We start from the raw sequence: 23,720 nt of genomic DNA, 5'->3' as shown, positions 1-23,720 counted from the left end.
GGAGATGGTGACAGAAGCTGGATGCAACTGCTATTAACAGGCTAAAGAATGAAAGGAACGCATTGTACGTTAACCTCTTCATGCTTCATTCATAAATTGTTTTCTTTGGAAAGCACACCTCAGTGTGGTTTTATGAAAAGTAATCCCTTTGTCCTCCAAAAAAATTGGCAGAACACTATTTAAGGTTGCCTATTAAGTGCAAGTAAAATCTTAACAAAATCACAGATCCAAAGAACTGCAGTGGAAAGCTGAGTTCAGAAAGTGCTGCAGAATCAAAATCTTATTTCATTACAGTGGTACTTAATTTGTTCCGGAGGTTTGTTCTTAACCTGAAACTGTTCTTAACCTGAGGTACCACTTTAGCTAATGGGGCCTCCCTCTGCCGCCGCTGTGCGATTTCTGTTCTCATCCTGAAGCAAAGTTCTTAACCCGAGGTACTATTTCTGGGTTAGCGGAGTCTGTAACCTGAAGCGTCTGTAACCTGAAGCATCTGTAACCCGAGGTACCACTGTATATCTATGAAAGATTTATTCGGACCATAAGCAGTATTGCAACTTTGCTAGATAGAACCCACAGACAATCGAGTGCAAGGGTTACTGCCATCACACCCCGAAAAAACCTTAGGACCTCCACTGCACCCTTGGTTATGATAGAGTGGCAAGAGGAAGTTGAAAGAGTGACACTCTTTCCCACTTTCTCTTTTTTCTTTGTGCTTATCAAGCCTCAGATTAATCCCAACTTTTACCTAGTTCCCTTGGGAAAGTGTAAGAGAGTGTGTTTGTGTATGTGTGTACGCACTTCTCTTTCTGCCTCTCTTGGGGAGTGGTTGATGATCCAGGGGAAGAGAAGTGATTGGTGTATGTGCCCATGGCACTCACTAAAAAAATCGAAATATGACCCCTAAAACAGTGGCCTCTGATGCAACACTCTGTCTCTCAGGAATGAATGATTTGATGCAGGAGTGGGGAATGTCTCCTGACATTGTGGGACTACAACTCCCTCAGCATTGACTATTGTCCATGCTGGCTGGGATTGGTGGGAGATGTCCCTAGTATTCTGCAACCAGCAGTGCCTCTAGCTGGCTTGAAAATAGGTATTGTCAGGCAGAACTAATGAAACATAATGTGGACACATTTGAGCTGGTGTCCGTACAGATTCACTAATTCAAAATCAATGGTGGAACCAAGTTAACCACAATTCCAGGCACAAAACCTTTCATGATTTGACTTCTGCTTTCGTTTTTCATTCTAACCACAGAAATGCCTGCAACATGCTTGGTGGTCTTTGGGGTCATGTGGTTTTCTTCCAACCCCAGCTCAGGACTGGGGAACCCGATGTGGCTAGCAGAGCTTTGAACTGATTGTTGGCTTTGTGAGCTACCATAAGTAGGCCTAGTGGGTAGCCTTGAAGGCAACAAACCAAGGCCACCGATCTGCTGGCTTTCCCTCTTGTGACTGGAGGAAGCGATGCTACTGGTGACACAGAGTCCATGGTTTTCTCTTTTACCTCCTTATCTGCATGTTCGAGTGAGGCCTCGACAGAATCCTCCAGCTCTGATCGTGACAAAGGCATCCCCTATAGCTTTTCTCTCTTCAGTGTGAGAAGAAAAGGGTTAGCATCAAAGTCACTTCACATCATTCAGATCACAAGATGATACCTAGAGATGTGCCAGTCACTCATAACAGTGAACTGGTAGACACAGACCCTCCTAAAATTTGGACCCGGTTTGTAGTGAGCTTAATTCACTGCCACCAAGTGCACCTTTCACAAGGTTGTCCTTATGGAGGGGGGATGTTGAGGCAGCACTCTACTTATAAAATACCCATTGACACTGAGAAGCATGGGAGAGAGAGTTGCAACTGCCAAGAAAGGGGTACAGGTAATAATTAATCCCTTTTCAAATTTATCTCTGTAAAATCAAATAAAAAACAATTTCAAAAGAAAGAAAAGAATTCAGTCAGATATGAGCATGGGGAGGAAGGCGGTTCCCTCTCAACTTTTATCTGCCTTGCTGTCGATGCCGTTGCGGTCGCAGTTATTGTGCTTTCTACTGATGGAAAAACGTGCCCACCCTCAGCCAATCTGAACAGCATGCAAAATTCCTTCCTGCTCTCAATTCATTATACAGTCGTACCTCGGGTTAAGTACTTAATTCGTTCCGGAGGTCCATTCTTAACCTGAAACTGTTTTTAACCTGAGGTAGCAGTTCGAAAGCACATCAAAGTAGATAAATAGGTACTGCTCCGGCGGGAAGGTAAATGGTGTTTCCGTGCGCTGCTCTGGTTCGCCAGAAGTGGCTTAGTCCTGCTGGCCACATGACCCAAAAGCTGTATGCCGGCTCCCTCGGCCAATAAAGCGAGATGAGCGCCGCAACCCCAGAATCAGCCACGACTGGACCTAACGGTCAGGGGTCCCTTTACCTTTACCATTACCACTTTAGCTAATGGGGCCTACTGTTGCCACTGCGCCGCTGCTATACGATATCTGTTCTCATCCTGAAGCACAATAGCACCCAAGGTACTATTTCTGGGTTAGCAGAGTCTGTAACCTGAAGCGTATGTAACCTGAAGCGTATGTAACCCGAGGTACCACTGTAATCCTGGCTGGCATAGAGAATGGGTGGCCTCTGCTTCTGCCAAGTCAAACTGGAGAGAAGCTATGTTGGACGAAGCCTGGTGTCAGCATCTCCAAGCTTATGTCACGCAAATCTCACAAGGCTGAAAAATTCCATATTGGAAGATTTTGTCTCCCTGTTCTGGGAGCTCCCAGTCATTCTCAGGAGTTGTGCACTGTGGTCACCCTTCAGGGGGAGCAATCGGATGGGAGAACTGTGTCACCTCTGTATGCTTGCAGCCATCACCCTCTTTACAGGCACTGTCTGCTACTGTGAAGTCTCTATTGCAGGGATAAATTTGGGGAATAGGGTTGTCTAGTGGCAGGGAGCTCCCCTGGATCTGATTCTACAGGCCTAAACGTAAACAAGTTAATCTAAGCACAAGCCAAATTACTTGTCTCGAGTTGAGACCATGGTGGAATCTACACACGTATAAAAAAATGCTGTGAAAATGCTTTTAAGTGTTTTGAAAAAATACATTGAATTTGGCATAGCTCCCTGATGCCATCTAGTGTCACATTTGTGCACTGCACTTTACAACACATTGAAAACATTTTATATGCAGCTGTATAGCTGAATCCCATTAGACGCCAAGCCTGCAGGAGCCTATCCCTTATTACTGCCCCTTCTCTCTCCTTACCACCCTTCTCCAAAGTTACTTGCAGAAGAGTTTTAGAGAGGTACCCCATTCAAGCTGTAAGAACACACCTGCCATCGGAGGCAAAATCCAGTAAACTGAAACACCAAAAAGCTATTGTGTGATGGAACTACATGAAAGCAATACACAAGAGAGTGAATAGAATGTCAGCTAATATTTGACATTTATTGATATGAATCTGAGGTTCTAACAGCACAATATGACTTTAATTATGTCTGAGGTTTGTCTCATCTCTCAAACTGGTTTCTACTTTATATCCTTCCTTCCATGGGAATATGCAGTCAACCCAAAAAAACTGTTAATCATGTACAAGCAAATGCTCTTTTAATTTCTAGGAAAATACTTTGAAAATACAAATATAGGACTCTCCATCGTCTTAAAAATGTTTTAAAATAGTGGATAGGACACATCATTCTGCCAAGTTACTTTTTGGTTATTTTTTTTTTTTAAAGAAAATGTAAACTGATGGAGGGGGTTGGGTCAAAACAAATGCAGTTATTCCCTGGAGAAAACTACTGTTCAGTTAGCAAACCATTACTCAGCAAAATAAAACTGCAAGATTAGCATTTCTGCACGTTTTATAGAAATAACACTCTTAGAATTTCTGCATGTAAGATTACAAAAGGCACACTTCTCTTGTTTCTTAATGACAGTTCTCTAGATTTCCACAAGTAGTATCTAAAACAAAAACCTGGCCCTAATAATAAAATAATCTTGCGCAGAGAGGTATTTTCATCTTTAGCAGTGTCTATAACTTTCCAACATAAAATGCATAGTGCAATAGACACTGACATATTCATGTACCTTAATTATATACAGCATAAACCAATGAGGTGTTGTGAAAATTGAAAGTTACAACATGAACGAGGTTCACTGAAGAAAACCACTGAGAAATGTCTAACCTTCTACAGTAGTACACAGGTACTGCACGCAGCTTACAAAAATTAAAATTGGAGTTATAACTACTAAATGAAGCCACAGTGTTCAAGTGCCATTCTTGAGATGAACATTTATGTGGATTATTTTTTTAAAGCTGTGTTCAGAGATTGTCTTGGTAGGGTGTCCATTTTGGGAATCTCAGGCAGCAAAGTGATGGGCCAAATTATTTCTCCAGTATAAAGTAATTATAAAAGGGCAGTAACTACTGTTAGCCCTCCTCAAAGTAGATCCATTGAAGATAACGACCATTTCTATGGTCTACTCTGAGGATAACTTGGTTGGCTACAAGTCAACCCAACATCTTTAAGATGTGCTGAACTGTCTTAGTGTATCTGTAACTTTATTGTTATTTCTTAATATTCATACAACAGGCTTGAGTTGTATGTTTTCAAGCAGCTGTTGTTTCCCTGGTGGAGTTGTAGACCCCAAACATCTGGCGGGCACCAGCTCAGAGGAAGGCTGTTTCAGAGCAACAGCCAATGTACTAGTTTCATCCTCAGGCTTGGTTCACACTAACTAGGCAGGTTGGATATTGCTATCCCCTATAACACCACATCTGTATGCGAAGGTTTCTTAAAAATGGATGCAAACTTTGCTCCTTCTTGGCTATTTGGGGGTGCAGGACATGGGAATGGAAGGGAGTGAGGTAATTACTCATGAGCAACCCTTACAGAAAAATTCATTGGGGTTCCCCGTTACAAATGGAACAAATGGTTGGACCGAGAGTCGTTTCAGACCATTCTTGATGTGCTGTACCCCCAAGATTTAGTCAGCATACAGCATTTCTCCCCCAGTTGCTTTGTCCAAGGGAGTTGCTACTGAAAATATCTGTGAGTGCCCATTTCGTTTGTCCAGTTGTGTGTGTTTGAGGTTCACAAGGATGGCTCTTGTGGACGAAAAGCATCATTTGAACGAGCCCAAAATATTATGGAATACAAAGGATGCGATCGAGCCACATTCAGGCTTTTGCCATAGTAGCCACATGAAGAGAGTTTAGTACAACTAGAATAGCAGTCGTTGTAATACTGCAAATACAAAGTTTTGGGCATGAAAATCATGTAAATGCAACCACAACAATGTTGAGTATTAAGGATGCTCTATAGATGCAAATTGAATTCTTTACGCAGAATTCACACATGAGAAAATTCATTTAGAGTATTTGACATGTTTAAGTTTGGTTTAGCACTACCTGTGTTAATAAGCTGCACGTTCATTTCACTGAATAGTATTCTGGGTGCAATGCTGCAAAGGTAAGATTCCTTCCGTGCCTCAGAATATATTTGTTTCTTAAATAACGCAGATTGCACAGCCTGAGATCTTAGGCATCCACTGTAGTAAAAGGTTAAAAGAAAAGTATATATGTATTCATGACAGTTATCAATCCAATACAGAAGTCTTGGAGAGGGTACACGGCTCTGCCAAAAACTTATGATGCTATATTGGCACTGCAGAGGACTTATGCTGGCAGTAGAAATGTTGAAAATCTCAAATTGGCTTATGATTTGCACTTAATCGAAATTAGGACCGTGAGTACCACATTAGTCACTGAGATAAAACTGGATTAACAACAAATGCCGCTTTAATTAGTTTTTTGATCACATATAATCTTGTTTCCTCTGAATTCAATGTCAAAAACAGCACTGAATTTCTATAGAATCAAGGCTGGACAGTCTTGTCAATTGTACCTATTAAACTCCACCATGAAGAAAAGAACATAAATTGTACATTCTGAAAGGCATGCGTGGCATCCGTGTTGTCCACACACACAAGGTGAAAGTAAATCATTTTTAAAAGCACACTTAAATGTGCAGAAGCAGTTTGTGGTCATTACGTTGTTTACTAAAAGTGTCAGCTCAGCTATTTCATGAGAGCCTGGCATATACAAACAGCAACTTGAAACGCGCTTAGATGAAAAGCTTTCCTTTAGTTGCTGCCAAAGAGCAATTATGTAAACTTCCTTCTTTACGAGTTTGGCAGCCCTGTGTTAACATTTGAAAACATAAACGCAAACTTAATTAGATCTTGTCACTAATTATGCCCTAGGTCTACGCTACCTGCTCCTTATTGCTTCACAATGGAATGGTGTGCTTTTAAAAAAACACCACAAGTCAAAGGTTGCATTATATATACTGAACTGACAGAAGTGTTCCCTTTAAGACTAGAAAATCTCCACATTTAATTGCAATGCACAGTATTTCACTTGAGTTTTCTTCTAGCTTCTTCTTTATTATTCCCATCACAGTTTTCTCCCTAAGGTTCTTGGTGTTGCTTATGGCTGTTGCTTACAGTGAGGTTTATAACTGCTAGAGAAATAGAGTTCACTTCCGCTCAACTTTGGGAGGAGTCTTCCTTCTTGATGCACAGTGTAACGGTTTCTCCGACTGCGCCATAGATGCGGGTTCTTGTGGAAACTTCAGTTTTGAAGCTGGATTGTCCGTTGTCTGCGGACAGCTGGACTTCGGTACAGAAAGATGGTGTGGGCTTGAATGTGGCCCCTGTGGCAGAGGCGTGTGGTTGTGGTGTTGCCATTGCTGCTGTGCAGGACTCGCTGACATGGAATGAAATATTCGATGGGCCCCTGGACTGCATTCCGGCCACTCTGGATGCTGACATGAAGACCTCTCCTGGGTGATGCCCTTCAAACTGGCTAAAATAGGTCTGCCTTGGCTTAGAAGCCACTGGCCTGCCTACGTTCAATAAGACAGGTTTCCCGATGGTTGGTTTGTTGATTTCGGTCTGGAGCACAGCTATTTCACAAGGTTTGTCTTCTGCAGAGTTAGGATTCATGCATCTGTATGTCTCCCCTTCCTGAGGGACATAGTCTTCAAGGTCCTCCAAAGTTAATGCTTTCCCATTACGAGTCAGGATTTTAAGATCTCGCTTTTTAAGGTCATCCAGCTCCTCCGCTTCCGGTTCATCAATTATAACGTTTTCCTCTGGAAGACCTTCATCTTGCATGGGACCTGAGGTTTCATCCTTGGTAGCATGCTCTTTAAACTCTAGATCTCTGTGTGAATGCAGACAATAATCCTTGTCTACTCCACTTGCCTCAAGTGGTTCATCCACAAAAGTAATCACAGATGGGGTAGCCAACGAGTCAGCCTTACTAAGAGATTCTTGAGGGCAACTCTTTGCTTCCAACCTATCACGAGAAGTTTCATTTTCATCGCTGATTATTGCTTCTTTGCAGTCATCTCCAGACATTTCAGCATCTTGGGGCAGGGAAGACTTGTCCTGCTCCACTAGTTTGTTGTTTGAGTTATTTGTGTTTGGGTCATCTTCAGGTGAACGCCTGGGTCTTGGGCCAGACAGACTATAGCCTGACACTGACTCATCTTTATCCGATCTTACAGGAGATGCCCCTCTTTTCCTTGTGGTTTGGGCGGGCTTCTTCACATTGAACTCGATGATTTCCTCTACTTCAACCCATTTGGGCTTCTGTTCCTCCACAGTGGTTTCTACAACGATACCTCTGACTGCCGCTCCTTGCCTCTCGTCTGGCTCTGTCACAAAGAGTGTAGGAATGGCTCGTCTTTGCATAACCTCTGGGTCTTGCCTGTGGACAGGCTGCCTAATCTTGGTCACAAAAATGGGCTCGGGTGTCGAGTACTCCGATCTTGGAGAGCGAGGAGAATACCCTGAGGATGGGCGGGCAGGAGATAGTCTTCGCTTTACCCTTGGGGTCTTCACCACAGTTGTTATAGTTTCCTCTCTGATGATGAAAAGTTTGAAAATTGTGTTTGTGTGTGCAGCAACATGCTCCCTGCCCGCATCCCACCCTTTTAGGGGGCACACTTCGTCGCATGCGAACACCGAAGAGGTGAGGGAAGCACAGCAGTGTTAGTTTTGTGAGCTTTTCAGCGGTGTGTGGGTTCTACTGTTTGAAAGTGGCCATGCAACACCCTGCAAATCCTCCTCATATTCAGAAACAGAATCTCTAGTCAGCCAGACTATCTAGTGACCTTCTGGTTTTGTACTTTTCTTGAAGGTACACAAATGTCCCAATCCATATCAGGTTTTAGTTGACTATACAGAAACAGCGGCTTTCAAACACTGTCACTCCTCAGATATATTGAACATGTTGCTATTCCAACCCCCTCACTCCTCCCATGTTTTAAAATGGAAAAAAAATATTTAATTAACTTATTGTGACCCTAAGTTACTTGTGGCCCACTAGAATAAACAGTGTTAAGTACTCTGAATGTAATATAAATAGCTGATAGCAGTGTTGCTTCATTTATAATTACCTTTGCTCATATAGTATTACTTCCAAAAGCAAACATGAGGTTTAAATTACTCCAAGGTATCATAATAACGATGCATCCTTTTAGTTAATTGTTTTTGATGTTACTTAAGAAGGTTGCATTTGTATGTGCAGGCAAGCAAGCAAGACTGTGCAAGATCAGTCAGTTAGAATACAACATCAAGGAATTAAAGTAAAGCCAAGTATTACAAAAGAGATGGGTGTTGTGTCCAGGAGACTGAAGCATATGCAAGATGTGTTTTATATGGCATTTAAATACAAGGAAGAGTTTCAACAACCCTTTCCAGCTAGCATGTTCAGACCTTGGAGTTTATATGGCAGAACTAAAATTATTTGAGAGCACAGTCTGAACAGCAGTATCTGTTGGGATAAAGAGAAGAGATCCCTTTTCCTTCATGAGATCCTTGTGTACCAGAGAGAACATGAAGTAGAGCTTAGCTCAATCAGGGGGCTGTTGTACTCGGTTTCTGCACCTTCCGTTGTTTTCACCAGTGCGGGGCATGAAGGGGCACAAAGCTCTTTCCACAGTTGGCTAGAGCGTGGTGCTGATAACACCAAGGTTGCAGGTTTGATCTCTGTATGGGACAGCTGCATATTCTGCGTTGCAGGGGGGTGGACTTGGCAATCCTCAGGGCCCCTTCAAATTCTACAATTCTAAGGGGAATATATAAGCTTGTAATGAAGCAACTGAGCCAGCGCTACCCGTTTTGCCATAGTGTGCTAGCAGGGAATGAAACTTCCAAGAGTGCAGCTGGCCCCATTAATGGACTAACACGCTCCTTCTCCCCTTCATTGCAATTCACGGTGACCTCTTTGGCATTCCCAAGTAGGTAATCTTGACTGGCTACATGGCTAGGGGATGTCACTGTGCTGGCTGTGCGGTCTCTTGGTTACCCGCCATCACACAACCAACAGCAAGATTTATAAATGATGTTGACGTAGTCGCTAGCATAGGCAGGTGTGGAAAAGGTAACCGGAAGGGGGAATTTAGGAAACACGTTCAGAGTCCTTCTGTCGTGCTGAATCTCCACTGTCCCCCAGTTCTGGTACAGTACCAACATGAAGCAGTTGTGTGCCAAGAACGAAAACCAGGTTACATTGCCAAATTTTACTAAATCCTTCATTTGAAAAACCCAAACCAACCCAAAAATTATTTTGGTAGATTTAATAGTGGAGGGTGCGAACGAGGAAGAAATATTGCAAGTTAAATGGCATGTTAGTACGCTTTAGCACATTGTTTGAAGTAGTAGTGTTCAGAGATGGATTCCTGGTGTTCCTAATGGCTTGCTGGAACTCCAGTTGACTTGCAAACGGAACGTATCGCAGGAAGAGTTAGGCAAAAGCTATGCCTATGCGCTACTGCTGTTGGCTCTTGCAATGTGGGATGGGCTACAGGTTTGTTTTGCTCACCCATAAAACCTATTGCTTCCTTTTCTCATAACACAAAAATACCACAAGATATGATGGGATGGGAAAGAGTCACACTTGCATGGCCAATAAACACAGGCTTGTTATTGGGACATGCAGAGGCAGCACATCACAACAGGAATGTTAAAAAATATCAGCACTTACATGATGATGGTTTTCTTGGGTACTTTAGTCTCTTGCTCAGTGACTACAAAGAAAACAGTATGAACAGCATGGGGTTAAAGAAAGGCAAAAAGCTGAAAAGATTACATTAACTTTGTTAAGTGAATCAAGGAAAAAAAACTTGATTGGAAAGAATAATAATTTAGGTAAAAAAACCAAAAACAACAAAAACAACATACACCATCCCATCACTGATTTCTGTGGTTATTTGAAGTGTTATTTCTAATATCCCTAATCGTTACTGGTTCTGAGAGCCAGATCCACAAATCACTTAAATTGGCAATGCACTTTGCACTTGAAAAACTGGCTTAACTCATTGGAAACCAGTGGGGCCAACATCCTGTGTATTGTTGGCGTGCCATGACAATTTATGGAGCCCAATACACTACGCGTAAGCCAGGTGATCTAACGTGGTATGCAAAATATAGATGCTAGTTCCTATTCTCCACCCCACTCCACTCCTGCAACCCATGCTGATGGATTTCTCGTTTCTAATGTCGGTCCTTCTGTGGACAAAGCATGGGCTGGGGATGGGAAGAAAAGCAAGGAGACGAGGTGTTTGGTCTTAGATTGGAGGATGAACAATGCTACAGGTTAAATTAGGGCTTATCCACACTTAGCTTTCCTCCATGCTTTCCAGGCATAGTCTGTGCTTTAAAGCTCAGTCAGTAGCACATGAGATTCTTAATCATGGGTTAGAGTCCCACATAGGGCGAAATATTCCTGCATCGCAGGGGGTTGGGCTAAATGCCCTTTGTGGCCCCTTCCAACTTTACAATTGAATGTCCGAGTGCTCTTTTATTTCCTTTTTTTGCCCCAGAGCTTTCCCCTCGAAAAGCTGCTCTATAAGCCGAATTGGAGCAAACACCAATCCGCAGAAAACCCGAACTGCCATTTGTTGCGCTTCTGTTTTAAAGAGCAGGTTTTTGTGGGGAAAGCTCTGGGGCATTAAAAAAAGGGCACTTGGCACACAGAGCTTAAAGCGCAGACCTGTTCCTGGGAAGAACGGGACAAAAGTATAGTGTGCATAAGCCCTTATTCAATGTATATGCAAGTGCAGCGATTTAACTGATTTGTGGATCACAACCTAAAACTCCTTAACCAGTCAACAGTTTCGGCTGGCAGTGAATGTATGGTGGTTTATTGATTTAGCACATTTATATCCCATGTTTCTTCCACGCTGGAACTCAAGGTGGCATAGGCAGGGCTCATAAGCGCCCCCAATTCAGGCATTGACCAGACCTAGATCTCCTTAATTGCATCATGGTTGCTGCATCATGTGCCTTCAGAACATGCACAAGTAATTTTAATTTCAATCTTTCCCCATATTGTTCTGAGTCTTTCTTTCTTTTTTGTATTTTGAATTGGGGCAAGGAAATAAGATTAAAACCCTTACACAACTTCTCATTTTGAATAAGAGAAAGGGAACTTATTGCTTGGCTTAAAGGATGAGGGTAAATTTATTACTGAAGGGTGAGCTCCTAAAATCATTTACACGGAAGTAAGGCCACAGGGACGCGGGTGGCGCTGTGGGTTAAACCACAGAGCCTAGGACTTGCCGATCAGAAGGTCGGTGGTTCGAATCCCCGCAACAGGGTGAGCTCCCGTTGCTCGGTCCCTGCTCCTGCCAACCTAGCAGTTCGAAAGCACGTCAAAGTGCAAGTAGATAAATAGGTACCACTCCAGCGGGAAGGTAAACGGTGTTTCCGTGCACTGCTCTGGTTCGCCAGGAGCAGCTTAGTCATGCTGGCCACATGACCCGGAAGCTGTATGCCTGCTCCCTTGGCCAATAAAGCGAGATGAGCGCCCCAACTCCAAGAGTCGGTCACGACTGGACCTAATGGTCAGGGGTCCCTTTACCTTTAAGGCCACAGGATTCCCACAGGGGGAGTTACAGATCACAAGCAAAAGCCTTTCAACGAAAAGGAGGAATGCGTAAGAAAATAAGTCCAAGACAATGGGGGGTTGGGGTTGGGGGGGAGGTTGGTTTTTTAAGCAGAAACTCAAAACGAATCTCTTTCTCTGCAGGTAAAATGTTTTCATTGGTGGGGATAGGATGACTTTTCTCCACACACACAATCCTGTCTGCAGGTCAAAATAAAATTTACTGCTCTAGCAGAACTTTTAAAATGTCAAAACCAAAACCACTTTTTATTTTAGCTGAAAGGTAGAAAGGGGAATACGTTTCAAATGCATAACTAAATGGAGGTATGTCATTCTCTCTCTCTCTCTCTCTCTCTCTTTTTAAAAAGGTGAATTTTTAACTTACTTCTGTCTATATACTGGCTTTTTCTTAAGAAACAAATGTGTACAATGTCTTTGAAGCAGGAATTAAGCAAAGCAGAAACACCACATCAAAGGATTTAATGAGTTAGTAAGCTCTGTAGGGTTATTAAGTTTCTCGATTTGTTTTAAATAACCCACTCAGGGTATTTATCATGTTACCCCATTCCTATATTTGCAAAGCACATGTACACACCTTGCCATAATAGGTGTCTCCAACACAGAACTGCTGAGCGCAGGCAGATCTTTGTGCCAAAGAGGCAAATTCAAGACATTTGTACATGTCTTTGCAAAGACAGGGATTTGGGGTGGAATTCGTTGTATGCTTTTAAAGCATAAGGCAATAAACAGCTATGCACATAGTTTTAGGCAAACTTCCAGATGTTAGAAAAGAGCACCCAGAATTAAGTGAAATTTAAGCACGTTGGTGTTTCACGTTGTGTGAATTCAGCAGACATACCGCAAGATGGGAAACTGTTGGTGAGCATGACTGGGTACAAAGCCCATGTGGCAACTTTAACTTTGATCTTGGCCACCAATATAATCAACAATGGATTATTCAGGCCCTCTCTAGTTTGATCTGCATTTAATGTGATTAAATGGTACCAGCATTACTCCTGGAGATACAATATGACTGACCCAATCCTATTTTCAGAAAGAAAAACAGGAAATTAACACCAAGAAGCCAACATTCTCTTCTAGGGTTTTCCGAACTACCTTCAAATGTTTGGTTGTGATATTGCGGCAACATTTAGCTTTGCAAAGCAGAAGATCCTGATAAGCGCATTAAGAGGTGTTAGGTGTGAAGGCTAGCCCACGGAATCTATATTACAGGCTTTCCTTGTTAAAATGTTAAGCCAGCTAATTCACACAATGTAGGGCAATACGATGGATGTGTATGAAGAAAAATAAAACTCTCAGAATTCTTTGAGCTGCACAGAAGTTTGTTTTCAAACAGACTTTATTATATATCCTCTGGATGACCTAAAGAAACAAAATGTCAGCTCCATTGTACATTCCACCAGTTTGTTACGCCAAGAGAACTAAAAGAATTGCGATTTCTGTTTTGAATAGGTGACAAATAATATACTTTTAGGCATAAACTTCCAAATTAATTCAACTGTTGGGTATTAGTCGAGGGATAGAAAACATTTTCCAATATGCATAATATGAAACTTACAGTAATTTATATTTTAAAAGATAGTCATAGCTGAAAAAGTAAGGTAATTTATGCCTCCAGGAAACAAACTTTCAATTCATTTATCCGTTTACAATGAATCAACAACTCTAAAGACCGGCACTGCTAAAATAGTCGAACACCAAAAGCCTGTTATTTTAAACATCCTGACCGACAGAAAATTTAAACAGATCCTCATGCATTTTTATTTTGAAAACAATGACTACCATGGTCACTAAAACAACAAATCAACCATCAGGAATTGCAACCAAAAGCTCCAGTCCTTGCATCTAGATAAATAACTGACGCATATAACAGTATCTGCAATTCTGGATAGACCACAGGAAAATGCGTTCAAAATTAACTGTATGAGAAGGCAAAGTGTGATTACCTTAACCAAACTTCCTTTAAAGAGCCACCAGAATATATCTAACAATCAGCGTCTGCCAATACGCTTATGAAGAACCAATTAAGGAACAACTAGTACTAAGAAGAACCACAGAGCTAGTGAGATGAGACAAAAACAAAGCTTTCCATTGTAATAAATGAAGTAGGCACATTTCCTTGCCAAGTGAAAACCACAGTGTGTTTCTAGAGTTTATTCGGACAACCAGTCAAAGCATGTTGCGACTGTACTTTAGCCTTTGCAGGGTAGACCTGTAAGTTCTGATCCAAAGGTTATTGTGCCATATACAGATCGCATGCAGTGGGTGGGTGCAGCTTTGCTGCAGAGGGAGTTGCATGCTGCTGTTTTTGAAATCGGGACAGATGCGAGCTGCCAAGCACACATCATACAACTAAAAATAAGATTGAAAAACAAAATAATCACAAAATGGCAAGGCATTCTTCTATGGAAAGAAGGGAGATCTGCTGTTCATAGGCACTTTTCAACAGGCTACGAATTCTACATTTTGGAGAAAAGGCAGCCATGAAGCTCTGGTCTAGAATGTGTCAAAAAGCACATTCAGGGGCACCATAGGAGCCGTACAGACGGCTGGCTTTCAGAAAAGTGCTGCGGGCCCCTGATCCCGGTCAGGAACATGTTCTGGATTGGGACATCGCAACGAATTCCCTGCCCTGTAATACTTGCTGTGGAAAGCCAGCCCAACCAGGCAAGTGAGCAAAGGCCTGTTGAGAATTCTGAAGTCTCCTCCACCAAGAGGCAGAGAAAGCTGGACTCACACCGAGAGTATAGAGGAGTTTCTGAGCACTCCAGTCTGCTAGCAATGGTGGTGGCCCAAGAGGAAGAAGAGGCTTCTTTGGAAGGTCAGCAGAGGTCATATGCTGCTCTCAACCTAATTGGTGCTCTGGCAGGTCTTCAGCAGTGGCTCTCACTACACAGGCCCACTAAGCTTGCAGATACGGAGCCCTAGCCCCCAGTGTAAAATGTTATTGCAGCCATGAGGTGGTCCTAGGCAAGCTATTCTCCTCCAGAGGGAGCCTAAGCAGTAATATGGAGACAATACAGAGGTATCTTGGACGCGGGTGGTGCTGTGGGTTAAACCACAGAGCCTAGGACTTGCCGATCAGAAGGTCGGTGGTTTGAATCCCCGCAACGGGGTGAGCTCCCGTTGCTTGGTCCCTGCTCCTGCCAACCTAGCAGTTTGAAAGCACGCCAAAGTGCAAGTAGATAAATAGGCTCCGCTCTGGCGGGAAGGTAAACGGCGTTTGCGTGCGCTGCTTTGGTTCGCCAGAAGCAGCTTAGTCATGCTGGCCACATGACCCAGAAGCTGTACACCGGCTCCCTCGGCCAATAAAGCGAGATGAGCACCACAACCCCAGAGTCAGCCACGACTGGACCTAATGGTCAGGGGTCCCTTTACCTTTTTAAGGAGGTGTCTTATGGGGTGCCCCACTGCCTCCACCACTGAGAGGTGTTCTGGTGCACAGTGTTGCTACTCATCTTCCCCACACTCGGGTGCAGAAGCCAAGCGAGGGGCAACACTTTCCAGGAGCATCCCAGCTCCTGCTGAATTCTGCAAGAACCAGTGTGTGGCAGCAGCAGAAGTGAAGCACAGTGGGCTGGGCAGGAATTCCCATTTCACCTCAGGCAGTGAATCAGGGTGGGCTTTTGAAAATTCACTTCAGATATGAGAACTGAGCCAAACGTCTCACAAGGAACATGGCACACTAACGGATGGATATTACAGTCATTCCGTATTTGCTAAATTGGCGCACATTGACTGCACTTGAGGACACGTTCGTATTGTGGAGCGTAGTTTGGTGGAGCAAGAGTTTTCATTATTGCTTTACCAGATGGATGAACAGGTTTCTGCCACTTTGCATTGCTTTTTAATTTCGCCTCCTGTTATTTTTTGCACAGGTTTTAAACAGGCTTTTCGCTGTTTTCATTATATGTTGTACATCACCTTAGGAATATGTCAAAGGCAGCAGCAACAACAACAGCTCATCCAGGGGAGAGTCACAAGTCTCAATCATGTACGAGAGAAATTGACTAAGATTCTCTAGGATATACATAGCTACAGTGGTACCTCACAAGACGAATGCCTCGCAAGACAAAAAACTCGCTAGACGAAAGACGATTTTCCCTATGGGCTTGCTTCGCAAGACGGAAACGTCTTGCAAGTTTGTTTCCTTTTTCTTAACACCGTTAATACAGTTGCGACTTGACTTCGAGGAGCAACTCATAGAACGCGGTGTGGTAGCCTTTTTTGAGGTTTTTAAGGACTTTGGTGATTTTTGAAGCTTTTCCAAAACTTTCCCGACACCGTGCTTCGCAAGACGAAAAAAATCGCAAGACAACAAAACTCGCAGAACGAATTAATTTCGTCTTGCGAGGCACCACTGTAATAAGAATGATGTCAGTAACAATGTACTGGGCCGATGGTGACATGATTTCAACTCAAGGTAGCCAAAGCTATTTCCTCCAGATGTTGCTGGACTTCCAGCTTCCATAATCTCTGACCATTGGTCAAGCTAGCTAAGGCTGATGGGAGTTGCATTTCAGCAACCTCTGGAGGCTGCTCCTTTGGCCACCCTGTTCTAACTTCTGTTGACTTTCCTCAGTGGTTCTTACACAGCAATCTACCTTCAGAGCTGACACACCATAGATTCCGAGCTCTTCCACATTAAGCTAAATCTGTCACTTTCCCCTGTTCCCACCTCAAACAGCCCTCTGCGCTCATTGCGCAGAGCAACAACAAGGTGAAATGCTTCACACAGAACAGTTATGCTATCAAGAAAATCTGTGCACTCAGGCAAGTAATATGAACATATCCGCTTGTGAGGTAAGACATTCATTCAGTACTTCTGAGCATGACTTCATGGCAACAGGGATTTAATGGCATTATCACAGAGCTGAAAAACAAACAAACCCAGCCATACCTTCAATTGTAATGGCTTGATCCGGCCTCCTCTCTTGAGCCAGTGCTGCTGCACTCTGGTGGTAAAGCTGAGCACCGCTCTTGGCTGTCCCTAATCTGTTTCCCAGCTAAAGGAAAGTGTGCAAGATCAGTTAGAATGCGTGAGAATTTCTGGATAAAGATGCTAAACTAACTCATGTGTGTCAGGGCGCCATATTTCCAAAATCCATCCCTGGGGTGGATAGATTAGGGCCATGGAATTGGAAGAAGAGGTTTAAACTCCTTTTCTCTGTCCTATATTTTGATGTACGGGACTTGTATGTTTTCCTTAACAGAGCACACGTTTTAATTGGGAATAATAGAATGGGGGGGGGGGACGACAAAACAAACAAAAAAATTCCTGTAGTGCTACAATCTCGTCCAACCCCCCAGGTGACTTAATTTTTTTTAAAAAATGAAAGAAATCAGATTAGGCGTCTCCCAATGGATCTTTAATTTTGGCCCTAAATCCCACTGACTTCAGTGTGGCTCACTCCCAAATAAGTCTACAGAAGATCATTTTTACCCGTGCCATCTGAATTAAATTCCTGCATTGCAACAATAATGCAAACAAATTCAGAAAGCTGTGAGATGCTCACCTCACATTCATAGAAGCCCACGTCATCCTTACAGGCATTTTTGATTACAAGAACTATGACGCCACTCCGGGGTTCGCTAAAGCTTTGGTGTTTATTTGGGTCTGTCAACAGATCTCCATCTTTATACCACCTGTTGGGGAAAGACCGAGAGCTAGTAGACCATAATAAGACATCGGATGACATCCCAGAAGTAGAGGTGTCAGGGAATTCTATTGGAAGTAGGAGCCGAAATTCCTACAACCGACATGCTCATTTGTTGTTGTTGTTGTTGTTTAGTCGTTTAGTCATGTCCGACTCTTCGTGACCCCATGGACCAGAGCACGCCAGGCACCTCTGTCCTCCACTACCTCCCGCAGTTTGGTCAAACTCATGCTGGTAACCTCGAAAACATGTCTCGAAACCTCTTTCGAGACATGCTCATTAGAGGCCAGAAATGGAAATCACACCATGAATTGCAGAGAAGGAACTGAATGTGGTTTCCTTCCTTACCTTATCTGTGGATAAGGTGCTCCTTCAATGGTGCATGTAAACTGTGCATCTTCTCCATCAGCATAGTATGCGTGCTTAACCTTGTTTACAAACCGAGGAGGCACTAGAAAGGAAAAAGAAACCCGATGAAGTCTGAAACCACATGATGGAAGGCATGGACTGGATGTCCTGAATTGCATCATGAAGCCTAGCCAATCACAGGCAGCCATGGCTACACGGGTTTAGACTAAAAGTGCAATCTGTCTACTCAGAAGTAAACCGCATGAACTCAGCAGGGCTTGCTCCCGTGTAAATGGGGTTAGCACCGCTGCCAAATTCGGAAGAATGTGGTTTTCAAATGTCAAAAACTTCAAAAGCTTCATTGCCAGGGGAAGATAATGTTAGCATTCTGGTGCCATGATGCTAAAAGCATGTGCTTGAGTAAAGTTGCCTTTATCAAAGGGTTAGAGAGAGAGGGAGAGAGAGGGAGAGAGAGAGAGAGGATATAAGAGAAAAGGCAGTTTCTCAGAAAACCTGATCCCGAAGGCACATACTGAGTTAGGAACAGGTGGGTTTAAATTAGTTAAGAACACTGAAGTTAAGAATGAGTTAAGAACACTGTCTGTGTTGAGAATGATTGGAAGACTCGTTTTGTCAGAAGTCTTTTTTATTTAAGTGTTTATCTAAATATTAATTAGGAAGATTAAACTTTTTTATGCACATAAATCTGCATTTTCTTCTTTCTTTTTTCTGTATTTTCTTCTTTTCTTTTTTCTTTAATTTTCTTTTTGTCATATGAGATTGCAAATTTGTGTGTGTGTGTGTGTAATTTAAATTAATAAAGATTATTTTAAAAAACCACTGTCTGTTTATCTATCATCTATCTATCTATCTATCTATCTATCTATCTATCTATCTATCTATCTATGAAAAGCTGTGGTCCATAGCTCAGCTCATCCATGGTACAACCCTGGTTACTGAGGAAAGACCTTAACCACACATCCTGGTTCGGACAACATGCTAAGATGAAACTTGGCTTAGCACAGAGTGATATGAGAGCAAAAAGAACCAGACAGGAGCAAAGCAGCTGTAAGCTCCACTCTGGGAACCCACACATCCCTGCGAAGACTAAGGTTTGCTTTCATGTGCCATGGAAACTAAGCCAAAGAGCAAAGCCAATGGGAGATCCATGGGTAAAGGTAATAAGGCAAATGTAACAAATAAGGACTGGGACGCGGGTGGCGCTGTGGGTTAAACCACAGAGCCTAGGACTTGCCGATCAGAAGGTCGGCGGTTCGAATCCCCACGACGGGGTGAGCTCCCGTTGTTCAGTCCCAGCTCCTGCCAACCTAGCAGTTCGAAAGCACATCAAAGTGCAAGTAGATAAATAGGTACCGCTCCAGCGGGAAGGCAAACGGCGTTTCCGTACGCTGCTCTGGTTCGCCACAAGCGGCTTAGTCATGCTGGCCACATGACCAAGAAGCTGTACGCTGGCTCACTCGGCCAGTAAAGTGAGATGAGCGCTGCAACCCCAGAGTCGGCCACGACTGGACCTAATGGTCAGGGGTCCCTTTACCTTGATAAATAAGGACAACAATATCTCTCTGTGGTTCAGTGCGTGGTGCTCAGAAGGCAGGCGTTTAGTCCTACTTGACAGTGAAATAACTTTTACCTTGGACAAGGATCTTTCCCAGGGTGCTGGCGTTGCCAGCTGGGCTTGCAGCAAAGCACATGTATTGCCCCGAGTCAACACCTGTCAGGTTGTCAAGAATCAATGTGCAGGAGCCGTCAGGATCTTCAATGATGATGTGATGGGGATCCACCTCCACAGGTTTGCCATCTTCAAAATTAAGCAAAGAAAATGGCCTTCAGCAAGCATAGTTGCTGCATTTGGGGTAGTAGTAGTAGTAATAATAATAATAGTAATAATAATAATAGTAATAATAGTAATAATAATAATAATAATAATAATAATAATAATAATAATAATAATAATTTATTATTTATACCCCGCCCATCTGGCTAAGTTTCCCCAGCCACTCTGGGCGGCTTCCAATCAAATGTTAAAAACAATACAGCATCAAGTATTAAAAACTTCCCTAAACAGGGCTGCATTCAGATGTCTTTTAAAGAGAAGATAGCTGCTTATTTCCTTCACATTTGAAGGGAGGGCGTTCCACAGGGCAGGCGCCACTACCGAGAAGGCCCTCTGTCTGGTTCCCTGTAACCTCACTTCTTGCAGGGAGGGAACCATCAGAAGGCCCTCGGCGCTGGATCTCAGTGTCAGGGCTGGATGATGGGGGTGGAGACGCTCCTTCAGGTATACTGGGCCAAGGCCGTTTAGGGCTTTAAAGGTCAGCACCAACACTTTGAATTGTGCTTGGAAACATACTGGGAGCCAACGCAGATCTCTCAGGACTGGTGTTATGCGGTCCCGGCGGCCGCTCCCAGTCACCAGTCTAGCTGCCGCATTCTGGACAAGTTGTAGTTTCCGGGTCACCTTCAAAGGTAGCCCCAAGTAGAGCGCATTGCAGTAGTCCAAGCGGGAGATAACTAGAGCATGCACTACTCTGGCGAGACAGTCTGCAGGCAGGTAGGGTCTCAGCCAGGGTAGGAAACTGATTCATTGACCACTTTAATATTGTTGCTGAATGGTTAAACCAAATAAAATTTGGAGATTGATTTTGACCTACATTACAGGAAGCTAAGAATGCTTGTACCTTTATACCAGCTGACACCTGGCTTGGGTGTGCCTGTTACTCTACAGGCTAATTTGACAGTTTCACCAAGTTCAGCGGTACAGTCAGCCAGTTCTTCCTCAAACTCTGGCGGATCTGAAAGTGAACAGATTTAAAATAAGTGCTACTCACTGGAAAGCTGGATAAGGAAAAGCTGAAGAAGGGGAATATCAGCCAGTGCAGATGTGGGACACAGTCATTTGTACTTACCCCAGACAGGGAGGCTGATGCGTTGCTGAATGCCACAGATTTCCTTCACCCAAGAGTTCTTGATGATGACGGTCCTGGCTTGAAACAGATACTTGCGGACTGAGTCTTCCCGCTCATGCCAAATCTCAAAGGCCCGGTCATCTCCTTCCACAAGGTCATTCACGTCTATGTTTGGTAGCTGGGTAGTCAGAGGGCGATGTTAAAAGCCATTTGAAATATCTCCTCATTTATTGCAGAACATAAAGAGGCATATCATCTATGAGGCCTCAAGCTCAATCTATTCACTAAGGACCTACAGGCGCATTAGTTTAAAAGTGTCGTTTGAAGAAATGTCACTGTGTTTTGTTTTGTTTTAAAAATTAAATCAAGTCAGGGAAGCGATCAGGACTGAGACCACAGCATGTAGGAGTGGAGTTTTAACCCTTCCTTCTTTTGCAGTGGTCCTCTCCCTTAGCAATTAATGATAGTAAAAACAAATGAGCAAAAAAAGACCCTGTTTGCATCAATTAGATCTTTTTTTCTTTTACTATTGTAATTTTTACTATTGCTGTAGAGGGATTTTTTTTCTTTTTTCTTTTTTCTTTATGAAAAAAGGAGAGGGAAAGGGAGGGAAATTTTCACAAAAAAGCCATTAGTATTTTACTGCAAATTCCTCCTAATACAGTGGTACCTTGGGTTACAAACACCTCGGGTTACAAACACTTCCGGTTACAGACTCCGTAAACCCGGAAGTAGTACCTTGGGTTAAGTAAGAACTTTACCTCAGGATGAGAACAGAAATCGTGCGGTGGCAGTGGGAGGCCCCATTAGCTAAAGCGGTACCTCAGGTTAAGAATGGTTTCAGGTTAAGAATGGACCTCCGGAACGAATTAAGTTCGTAACGAGAGGTACCACTGTATACATGTTTGTTTGCAATTTTGCCTAAATACATTTCTTTGCAAAGCAATTTCCCCTGAAATAAGGCATTTTGGTATGATGTTTTCACTGATATATGCATTTTAATGCACAATTTACCTTAGTATTACATTTTTTCCTTCTTGCTTTTTTCTTTCTTGCTACTATGATATTTGAAATTAAATGCTACTGTAAAGATCAATGCAATGTTTTCCTGGCAGACAGCTTGACCTGGGCAGGTAAAGGGAAAGGAAGTGGGAATCTTGTTGTCAAATAAAGAACCTAATGGTCAAACCTTCATCATATTCTTGAAGATGTAGCTGTAAGTATCTGTCTTGGTGTCTCGTTTGGGCTTGCAAACCAAGATATAATTCTTGAAGAGGAAGACATGTCTCTTGTGACCCTTCCAAGCCATTCTGGCACCAGGAGCGCCTTCCCAAACAATGAACTGGCCCTGGAAGGAAAAGCAAAATTTAGCCAAGTTGGTCTTTTGCAGACCAGAACCCTCCTTCTCTGGGCAATTCAACTTGTGTCCCATGTAAAGTTTTATTTTGGTGCTTCGTTTTGTTCTCCAAAACTCCACCCTACCCCTACATTCTGCAGCAGAGGCAAAACCCATTGTCATCCTTGATGCTATTCTATTCATTGCAGGGATTTAGATCCCACATCTTTTGCAGAAGCCACAAGACAAGTAGCAACCAACTCAGTCTGAAAAAGATGAAAAGGTCTATGTCTTAAACTCAAGCAGGAACATTTGAGGTTCCCCTTATATACTCATGGTTACCTTCCACAAGACATTTTTCCTTATGTGAGCATAGACAGAAAGTATATGCACTGTCTATATCATTAGGTGTCTGAATAGCACTCAAACATTTATTTGAGACCAAAAAATGTAGTGACAAATTGATATAAGAATGCATACATACTGATGCGCATGCATGTGTTAGAAACACACCATCAATTGTGCGAATTTCAAAAATATAAGGCACTAGGTAAATAATGAAGTGTGTGTCATAAAAACAGAGCTCAGCCAAAAGGAGGGGGCATTTTTTTAAACCAAAAGTATTGTTTTCCTTTAGCAATTTTCAGGTGATAGCTTCATGAGTCATATTTTCAGGAAGCCCTCACTTTCAGTTGATTTTGCCGGCCTCAGTGACTACCTCCTATCACCAGAACTGACTGGCTATGTAGATTTCTGACATCATGACAGTAACTATATGATCCCTGATTGGCTGGAATTGCCCACAACACAAATCCAGTGGTTTTCAACCAGTGTGCTGTGGCACCCTGGGGTGCCTTGAATGGTGGTCAGGGGTGCCACAGGTAACACTGGCCTCTGTCCCTCTTTCCTTCGCTCTCTCTTCTGATGCCCTCTTGCATTTCTGCCTCCCAAAGGCTTGTACACCTGTTTGCTGCCACAGCCATGGCTACAAGCTCACCAGGCGAATGGTGCCTCTGGGACTGGTCAGGGGGTGCTGGTTGCCAGGAGATGAGGTGGCCTTGGAGTAAGCAAGCAGGCAGGCAGGCAGCCCTTGCTATTGGGAATGGACTGACAAGTCCCAGGCCCCTGTGGGGCAGTGTGAGGAGGCACCTCTCTCTGGGGTGGGGTTGGGTGGCTCAAAGACCAAGGGTGGCAGCAGTGGTTGGCCAAAGGACTCTCAAGGAAAGGGGAAAGGAGAGGAGGCTGAGAGAACACTCAACAAGTGTGATGGCCTGGGACTCAGGCTTGGACTCGGAATCAGAGGAGACTCAGTCTGCACCAGATCCTTTGCCTCAGGCGGTGTCTGAACCAAGTCTGGGGCCTGATCCTGAAGAGTCCCAGTCTGCACAGGTTCCCCTGCAACAAACCCCAGCTGGGCCGAGTCCGGGGCCTGAGCCTGCCCTGGCTCCAGATGCGGGGATGACCTCGTTGCCTTCAGCTGGG

At 43.4% G+C, this 23,720-nt stretch overlaps 1 protein-coding gene across 1 annotated transcript in view; it reads right to left on the bottom strand.

Moving 5' to 3' along the window:
- Positions 1–3,413: 3,413 nt before the first annotated feature.
- OBSCN (obscurin, cytoskeletal calmodulin and titin-interacting RhoGEF) overlaps positions 3,414–23,720 on the bottom strand; it is a 206,571-nt gene continuing 186,264 nt past the window's right edge. Inside the window, exons 83-91 of the mRNA XM_077936688.1 lie at positions 22,092–22,250; positions 20,903–21,080; positions 20,675–20,788; positions 19,627–19,794; positions 17,976–18,078; positions 17,487–17,616; positions 16,871–16,976; positions 10,048–10,090; positions 3,414–7,923 (exon numbers count right to left, since the gene is read on the bottom strand). Of these exons, the coding sequence (XP_077792814.1) occupies positions 6,540–7,923; positions 10,048–10,090; positions 16,871–16,976; positions 17,487–17,616; positions 17,976–18,078; positions 19,627–19,794; positions 20,675–20,788; positions 20,903–21,080; positions 22,092–22,250 (2,385 nt within the window). The 3' untranslated portion in view covers positions 3,414–6,539. The remainder of the gene's footprint in view (positions 7,924–10,047; positions 10,091–16,870; positions 16,977–17,486; positions 17,617–17,975; positions 18,079–19,626; positions 19,795–20,674; positions 20,789–20,902; positions 21,081–22,091; positions 22,251–23,720) is intronic.

Source organism: Podarcis muralis, chromosome 12, assembly GCF_964188315.1.
Source record: "Podarcis muralis chromosome 12, rPodMur119.hap1.1, whole genome shotgun sequence".
Taxonomy (NCBI): domain Eukaryota; kingdom Metazoa; phylum Chordata; class Lepidosauria; order Squamata; family Lacertidae; genus Podarcis; species Podarcis muralis.
Note: the sequence above shows the minus strand (reverse complement) of the source record. Positions and strands in the feature narration are given on the sequence as shown.